Source organism: Limulus polyphemus, unplaced genomic scaffold (assembly GCF_000517525.1).
Source record: "Limulus polyphemus unplaced genomic scaffold, Limulus_polyphemus-2.1.2 Scaffold5, whole genome shotgun sequence".
NCBI lineage: Eukaryota > Metazoa > Arthropoda > Merostomata > Xiphosura > Limulidae > Limulus > Limulus polyphemus.
Window position 1 is genome coordinate 846,955 of NW_013665615.1, and position 9,433 is coordinate 856,387.

At 33.0% G+C, this 9,433-nt stretch overlaps 1 protein-coding gene across 2 annotated transcripts in view; it reads right to left on the reverse strand.

Annotated features, from left to right (window-relative positions):
* The window catches only part of LOC106472885 (zinc finger C2HC domain-containing protein 1A-like), a 95,811-nt gene that overhangs the window by 73,986 nt on the left and 12,392 nt on the right, over nucleotides 1–9,433 (reverse strand). For both annotated transcript variants that reach the window (XM_022403062.1, XM_013933591.2), the window contains exons 2-3: nucleotides 6,100–6,208; nucleotides 3,816–3,889 (exon numbers count right to left, since the gene is read on the reverse strand). In XM_022403062.1, coding sequence (XP_022258770.1) covers nucleotides 3,816–3,889; nucleotides 6,100–6,109 — 84 coding nt within the window. In that variant the 5' untranslated portion in view covers nucleotides 6,110–6,208. The remainder of the gene's footprint in view (nucleotides 1–3,815; nucleotides 3,890–6,099; nucleotides 6,209–9,433) is intronic.

Below are 9,433 nucleotides of genomic sequence, written 5' to 3' on the forward strand. Positions count from 1 at the left end.
AAAGGACTATTCTTGTTAGTGCCTTCATGATATCTACATATTTAAATCTTAGAGCACGGAGCAGTCCATGCTGTGATGACCACTGAATAGGACAAAGCCTTTTTAAAGTAACTTTAGTGGAACTGGATGCTTCTGAAGTAAACACAAATGAAGATAGCATAGCCCACCTTTTAATGCTGTGGCCAAAAAAAAGTGTAATATCTTTCCATCACATCATAAGTATGCTTCACTTTTGGTATTTCTCTAACCAAATCATTCAGTGCAAGAACAAGTTGTGAACAAGCAGAGTGTACATATGCAGCATTTTTAAAGTAACTTTAGTGGAACTGGATGCTTCTGAAGTAAACACAAATGAAGATAGCATAGCCCACCTTTTAATGCTGTGGCCAAAAAAAAAGTGTAATATCTTATCATCACATCATAAGTATGCTTCACTTCTGGTATTTCTCTAACCAAACCATTCAGTGCAAGAACAAGTTGTGAACAAGCAGAGTGTACATATGCAGCATTCGGTTCTTTCTTTAAAATTTCTTGCTTGCACACAAGAGTACACACTACTCATGTTAGCAACTGCATTATACTCTCTGTCCACGACACTTGGACAAATCTAAACCTTTCTATTTAATGCAGTTGAGAAAAAAATTGACCAGAAATTTCCTGAAAACCCAGAAAAGACTCATTAATATTTACTTCAGTTACCACATTCATTAGATCCCCTTCAGTTGTTATGTATCAAAAAAATCTGACTCAGCTAGTCAGTCTTGGATCCATTATGACAGAGAAAACAGTCACAGCCTTAATTTCATCAACAACATTTTAACTGATGCCTCTGTTGTAATGTCATAATGCTTTGTAGAGAAACAATAGCTTTCTTGATTTGTGTCTCATGAAAATGGTCCATTAGGTTTATATGAACCTTGTAATATTATATGTCATTATACTTGGCTGTCTGTTCACCAGGTTCATCAGTTGCTTTGTCAATATCAAGTTTTTTTTCTTCAGTCACATTTTCAAAAAAAAATTCTGATTTTAGGATGTGGTACAGTTGCCCTCGAACCTGTGACATATTTTGACTGTGCACAGAATCTAGACGCTGCTAGAATGGCTAGGCCTTACATCAGTGAGTCTAACAATGTGATCCGAGTAAGTAATCACAAGACAAAAAAATAGGACTCCTTAGAATGAATGAATGCATGAATAAACAAATAAATTATAAGTGAGTTGGATGGCCAGGGCATCCTGAACAGGTGGACCAATATGCAGCTGCTCCTCCACCACAGGATAAGAAAACCATGAACAGATTCTAGCAATATTAGACACATTAGAGTGTTATGAGATGCCTGACATTATATACCACAAGTCATGGTGAAATGCATTTACAATACAAAAGGCATTAGACAGTACTTTTTTCAAAAGGACAAAGTCAAGGTGATAGAGATCAACAAGAAAGATTGAGTATTAAGTCATCTGTTAGAGAAAAACAAACATCAAGAGTATATAAGATAATTTGCATATTCAATTTGAAGAAAACAAGTATCTGAAAAAAAATCAAATATGAGAAGAACTTGTAATGTGTGTTGATATGAATGCTGATGAAACTTCCATAAGATATCTAAAAATACAGCACAACGATGATTGAATAATTGCAATAACCTTGCATGAACTTGTATCTGCTGAAGTCCATTACCACAGGACTTGATACCAAAGCTATACAAGAAAAAATGTAAGGTTGTAGCAAATGAAGACAACTCCAATGGTGCAGACTATAACAGAATTGAGTTTGAAGCTTACATTAAGGACATTGTGATGTACAAGATTCAAGTAATAATGAAAACAAATTATTATTCAACAGTAGAAATGTATCGGCACTCATCACCTTAACATGAACAAAGGTGCTAAATATTGAATATGCCTGCATCCATATGCTGCTGATATTCTAAATGTTTCACTGTTAGGTGTGGACACACCAGTAATTAGCAAGATTCCCTCCAAATATTGATGTGTTCTCATCCTGCCTGTGAGCAGTGCTTTTGCATGTACTATAGTTAAATTATTTCACCATGGTTAGGGTTTACATGGAAGTTTAAGACTATGATGTTTTCTTTAACCTGATGTACACATACTTACCCAAAGATTACTATTAAAATACATGTCTTGTACACAGCAACTTTCATGCATGTTTCATATTATAATGTAAAGAAAAAAACAAGAAAGTTAAGTAACTATATTTAATCAAACATAACAGGAGTTTTGTAGACAAAATAAAAAAGTAAAAGAAAAAACAAAAATACTGTAGTATTTTCTGTTTACATAGTTTGCTGATTAAATATAAAATATGCATGTTTATTACTTTTCTCCAAAATTAAAAATGGGGAATGTTTTGCTTTATTTCAAATGTTATGCACTTTAAGAATAAATATGCAAAATTTCATTCACCAGTTTTGCCTACTTTTGATTCAAGAGACACATGAAGTAGTCTAGAAAATTTCCAAATTTTCAGTATCTTGAATCTTTGTCCAGCAACAATAAATATTATTCTTTTTCTTAGTGATATGAATGTGAAAAGGAAAGTTCAGTGTGCACACTTTTACAAAGTTTGATTGTCAAAAATGTAAAATCTACTTTAAAGCAGCTTTCAAAGTAACCTGTATTTTGCCATTATTTGCCACTAAGGGAGCAATTTCAAAAAGAAAGCACAACAAATGCACTAGTGAACACTAGACTGAGCACTTAGTGGCCACAGCCAGCAGATAATTATTTGCAAACTTTCAGAAACTTTATGATACATAATAATCCTAGCACCAGAAGCATGGAGCAATGAATTCATTCTACATCTACTTAGCTCAAGCACTTATCTACTTTTTCTTCGTTGTAAATAAATATTTATTCTTGAAAGCATGTCACTTAAGTAGTGAATGAGAAAGAACTTCAAATTATAAAAATACTTTTCTCTCCTTGATCTGGTCACTCTCATTCCAAGAGTTCATTTCATATAACCCAGCTCAGAACGAGAGCATCATCCAGCATCACTGCTGCTTCCAGCTCTTTCTCACATATTCTCATAATTAAAGGTAACACACTTTCCAATCTCATTTAATCTACATGATAATGTGTGTAATATTAGCAATATCCTGATCTGCGCACCGCTTTCCTGTATGACTTGCTTCCCCGTAAAGGTCTAGTTAAACAATGATGATTACAATAAATGTGTCCTGGATGGAAGAAAAACAAAAATACATGAAGTATATCCAAAAATGTTTAAATGAAAAAATTAATTATGCTTTAGCTCAAACATGAGATGATCTCTCATAAACACAGCAAAATAAAGCAACTAGACATTATTCATATCATTCTACTCATATGTTATAAAACTTAATTTAGTTTGGCTGCTAATTCATATAAGAAACATCACTGAAATACAATGAACAAAATGTGATGTGGTAAATAAGAAGCCAAACTAAATTTGAATTCAGTTTTAAGGTACTGAATAAAATTATGCATTGAGAGCTATGTCAAGCTGCTTAAATTTGCTTTTTGTTTTACAAGATACCACTTCTTGTTTGAGCTAAAACAAATTATTGGCCTTATATTTTTTTTGCTCAAGCATCTTGAAAGTATTATATACTTCTTAGAATCCATGATTTAGTCTTAACTGCACATTCTGTATGCCATATACAATTTCAATGTCTTAGTTTTGCCCAACCTTGTAGGTAAGATGTTAGAAGAGAATATGAGATATAAACCCTTAAACAATTCCAACACCAATAGTTTCATAATTTCATAAAAACACTTTTGTTACTTCCAAAAAAACTTACCAAGGCATTAGAATGGAATGTTCTTCCACATTCTGGGCAAGGCACCAAGTTAACAGGAGCATCAGGAGGTGTATCTTATAAAAGGAATTAGAAAAGTAACTGTTTGGTACAAAAATTAATTTAGAAGAACTGGTAAAAATAAGAAAAAGGTTATATCTGATTTTACTTGTTGAAGTTAAGTTGACTTAATATTTGCAATACAAAATCATATTGTGTGATATATGACCTAATACATTTTAAACATATTCTATAATTCAAAAATCACAAAAACAAGCTTTTAAGTCCATTTTAAGTGTTAATATATACATATATATGTGTGTGTGTAAAATACTTACATTTATATTTATATTACAGCTTTTCAAGCTTTTATTTACCTTTATCATAAAGGTTCAAATTCAAAAATGTCTGTGCATGCAAGCATTGGATATGAAAGTAAGATACATGTGCAGAAATGCAGTTTCACATGCATGAGATGTACAGTGGTGTAAATGTGTACTAGCATGGGTGTTAACAAATTTCAAACCCTGGGCTGAACAATTGTAGGGAGGATAGGTTGGATTCTCCCCAAGAAAAAATTCTAATATTATACGCTATTATTTAGTGCATTCTGGCAAGTTTTAGTTAACCCCTTTGCTGCATAGTTTAGATACATCCGAATAAACATTTATACCCACTGACTGTGAAATTGGTATTTACCCCACAGCTACTAAAAAATGTTTCCCGCTACTGCGACATGCGGGAATATCCCCATGTACTTGAAACAATCACCAAACCTGCATGTGTGCTGCCATCTGTGTTCTATGCTGTGAAACCTGGATGTTTATATGCCTCATTACAAAATTGCCAACTTAGCAGGAACACATATAGAATCCATATAAAGAAAGATTTTTTATATCTTGGATATTGTTATCTAAATAATCTGTTTTATATTTTGTAATGATTTTGGCTTCTTACTGATTTAGTTTTGATTATATTTATGCCATTTACTGAAGAGCACTTTTCTTCCAATTTTCTTCAATTTTTTGTTTAAATCATTATTTTTAACTATACAGTATGGTTGTCAAAGAATATTACAGTCAGATATACAAAATACAGTTTCTTTCAATATTGAAAAAGTAATACAAAGTGTGAAATTCATACTTAAATTTTTTGGTGGATAATTGAAAGATTTGGGAATTAGATTGAAAATTAATAGCTCAATGAGGTGATTGTGATACTGAATTATGTGACTAATTTAACTATACAAACTAAATACACAAACAGGTCAAATGTTTTAAAACATATATAGGTTTATTCAAACTTTATTCAGTAGTTTATTTTCATCTTTTCTCTTAGATGCCCACTGTCTTTTCAGCCAATTTTTCTGAGCTTTGCACATTTTTTCTCTTATCAAGACTAGCTGTTTGATTATTCTCTTTGCCAGTACAACATATGCTTTGTGTTGTCCTGCTTGTGGCAGTCTTAGTGATTTCCTTGCAATTGCTTATTTTTTCATCCTCATATGTCACTTTCTTTTTATCAATTCCCACCTCTCTTTATTCTTCACACTTTTCAATCTTTTTCACATCCAAACCTGTCACTTAGCAGTCATATTTCAACTAATGTTTGTCTAAGTCATTGCCAAATTCAACCTGGCTGCTGAAACAAACATATCATCACTGCCAAGTACAATTTATCTTGGTTTACAGAATTTCTATATATTAATAGAAAAGCATGTACATCTATTAACTTAATGTATCATATTATATTTCATTTAAAAAAAAAAAAGTTGTTGTGTTGTACAATATATTTTTGCCTCAAATTGCTATGAAGTACTATTAAAAGCTATTTTGGATATTAATGTTCATTCACATAAAACTGTTTGAAAGGTACATTTCACTAGCCTCTATGCAAAACAACTAATGCATGGGTGTTATCAATCTGTCATTGAGATATTTTGTTATAAGAGGATTTTGGGATGAATAACTTTCTTTTGTAAAAATGTTCAGTCAAAATATTCAAAAAACTTAATCATAATAGGTGTTGTAGAAAGTACATTAATAGTACAGTGCCTTCTAAACTACACACAGTTTAAAAAACAAAGAAGTAATCATTACAGACAACACAATTTCAACTATTCAGTACATGACTTAAGCATCCTACCTACTTGTATAATAGCAACAGGGAAATATTTGAAGCCTGAGTTTAATGATAATGTATTTTGAGGGAACATCTCACACTTCTTGAAAGGTTACTGAAAAAAGAAGTTATTACAGTGTATATATATATATTACACAAAACTTACCAAATTCCATTTTATTCCTTTTCCCAGAATGATAAGCAACTTTTGTTTTATTCAACTACTTCAATTACAAGTGCTGTATAAAAGCAGGATACTTTTATTGTATCACAGTCTGAAAAAAGTAAAACAAGAGCTTAACAGAAATATCTTACTACCTCTTTCATATTTTTTTTCCAACTACAATGTATTCTACAGTTAATAATGTAGTTCAGTTGGAAAATAAAATTAACATATACAACAATAAATCACTGCATTAATGCTTTTTAAACAGCCTCTTGTTTACTGGTCTATCCTGTTTAGTGATGAACATGACAGTAAATTATGTTTGATTTCAGAAAAGCATACAAGTAGATGCTTGCTTTTGTGTGACATGGTTCCAAGTTTCAGGATCTACAAAACAAGTAGTCATTAAGATTTACATTGCAACCTATTCCAAAGTGGCAGTGATGCTGTTTACTAACCTAAACATCTAAATTAAAATTATCTTAGTATGTCAAAACTAATTCTAAAAACAAAGAAATATGAAACATATTTTATCACAATGGATAATAAATGTGATATAATTGTCAGACTTAATTTATTGTAGGAAGTTCTCATACTCATACAACATCCCTAAGCTATAAAAAAAAATTTCTTTGGAGAAACGTATTGCATTATTTATAATGTAAACTGTTTTTTAATTTTTGAATTAGTGAACAAAAGTTTCAACACATGTGTGAATAACAAAACAAACTTAGCTTTGGCTAATCCAAATATGAGATTTATTACATTGCAAAACTGTATTAAGTACTTGCTGTTACCTCAAAATTATCATAGGGTTGAGGTCATTCTAATAAACAGTATAATCTGTTTAGGATGAAAGATGAAACACTAGCATAAAATACCTGCACTCTACTGCTGTGTTCAAAGGCCCTTCGTGATTCACAAATGCCTCAGTGTACTGATCAAGCTCTTTTCCCCAATTACTTCTATTATTATCTCAAAGGGGTCTGTACCTCAAAATAAACCCTATTAGTATACTCACCCACAATACCATAGCATATGTGCCATATTTAGTCCCACTAGTTTGTAAGTGGTGTATGAATAGTTTTAAACATGGCACCCCCCCACAGTCTGGAGGAGAGCCAGAAACAGAAAATCTGATGCCAGATTTGGATTCAGTGACCTTGAAAACCTACTCCTAGACCCTCATCATGCCTTGGTAACATTGTGGGTGCATTTTATCCCTTCATGTTATGGGGCTACATCATATAGATAAGGAAACCCCTAGGTCATCCCATTTCTGAATGCCAAATTTGGTCTTGCAGCTCCAAATCTGTGAGACGATTTTGTGGACAAACAAACAAATTCACATACAAAGTGAATAACTACAGGATTTGCAAGCACTTTGCTCTTGACTAGTCCAATATGCATGAAAGAATTTCAATCACAACCTGACTGTTGAAGACTATTGAGCATGAGGTTCTTTACACTGTATCATGGTTCTAGACATAAACTTAGCTTCAACATTCTTTTACTACAGCTAAACACTCAAATGAATGCTTTATGGTTTTATCTAACTGCAATGGCTTTTAAAAATTACTATTTCCTCTCTGCTAACTTTACATGCACACTGTATAATACTGAAACTTGTATTCCACATTATGGCTCAGTCATCAAGACTGTCAAAGCTAATTTAAATGAGACAATTCCAATAGCATCAGCTCTTCTATAATCTCAAAATAACAAAAACTTGGGAAATATTGGTGTCCAAGAGGCTATTCATATTGTAGAAAAAAAACAATTATCAACAAAGTCTAAAACATAGCTCTAAGGGACACACAGGCCACTTGTTGTATTCTCCCAGTTTGCAAAGTTTACATGAAAATATATTTCAGATAGACACTCACCTCTCCAGATACCTGATAGTTATCACCTCACCTCACTGCTGAAAAATATTTGTGAATGTGTTAAGTGTAAGCCTTGAAAGAAACCTCCACCACTATACTTATTAATGTGTGTTGCACCATCATATGATGCAACACATCCTCCAAGCACAGTAAACTCTAATATTTCAACAAAGGCTCACTGTTGACAAGGTAGAAGAAACACACTGGAAGCAGAGTGGGACAAGGTAAGGAAAATGTTAACTTCAGAAACATTACTCATCTCACCACAGAAATGCTAAAATCCCACATTAATAAGATAATGGAAGGGCCTGTGTAAATAAAGAAATTAAAAATTTGAGCTCCTCTCTGAAATATAGCATCAAATTGTGAAAACTCATGGGGCATGTCACCCACTATAATGGGAGGATCTAATGGGACATCACTTGGTGAGATATCACATTATTCTCATGCAGAGAATACTCTTCCCACAGTATTGATTTGTCAAACAAACCATCTGCATGGTGCAAAAGTGTCACATAGGTGGAAGGAATTTAATGATTGTTCAGCTGGCTAATATACCTTAGTGAGCATGAGTGTGTAGTGTGGCAGGGCAATAAGTCAGGCTGTATACTACCTGAGAAATACTTACTAGAATAAGCAGATGCAAGGATAAATATCTCTTGTCTCTCAAGATGAACTCAGGACCTATCCAACTGGCCCAACTGCCAAGAATGGCTTGGTTTATAGTGTAAGGAGTGGCCTGTACTACACTTTCAGGTAACACCTCAGCCCCAGTGGTGTAGAAAGAGGGGGCAGTCACCCCCAGCCGCAGGTGTGAAGGGGCACAAAATATCCTCTGGCCTATAATGCCTATTAATTAATAATTATGCCCTCCCCTAGGATATAGTGCAACTGCCCTACGTTAAGTAAATAGGACACAGTGTTACGTTATGTGTTTATTACGCTTGCAGTTTTAACTTTTAAAAGCCGCCCACTGAAATACAATGAGACCGAGTTAATGTACAGAAGTCTATTACACTATTCCGTCATTTATCTGTAGATCAAATACAAGTCCTAGAGTACAACATACAAGTAAGTGTATGTTCAACAAAAAGAAAATACGAGATTGATGTAACATATTAACTGGTGTGCAAGATATATATGCAATATATGCAACAGGCAAGGCCTAGATTTAGATCTAGTAAACATTATAGGCCTAATGTAGTGCCACAGTAGTGGTTTGTAATTGTATTGGCTGATTGTAAATCATGTGTTACACCAACAAATGTACTAGACTTTAGGTCTAATTGCAGTTATAACTTTATTTCTAGACCCTAGTTCCACCATCATACAAATTGTAGCCTGTATTAACTATTAAACTAGGCATTGTATTGGGACAGATCTAATGACTAAATTAATAGATCTAGATGTAACATTTGTTCTAAAACTTAGGCCTAATAAATCTAAAT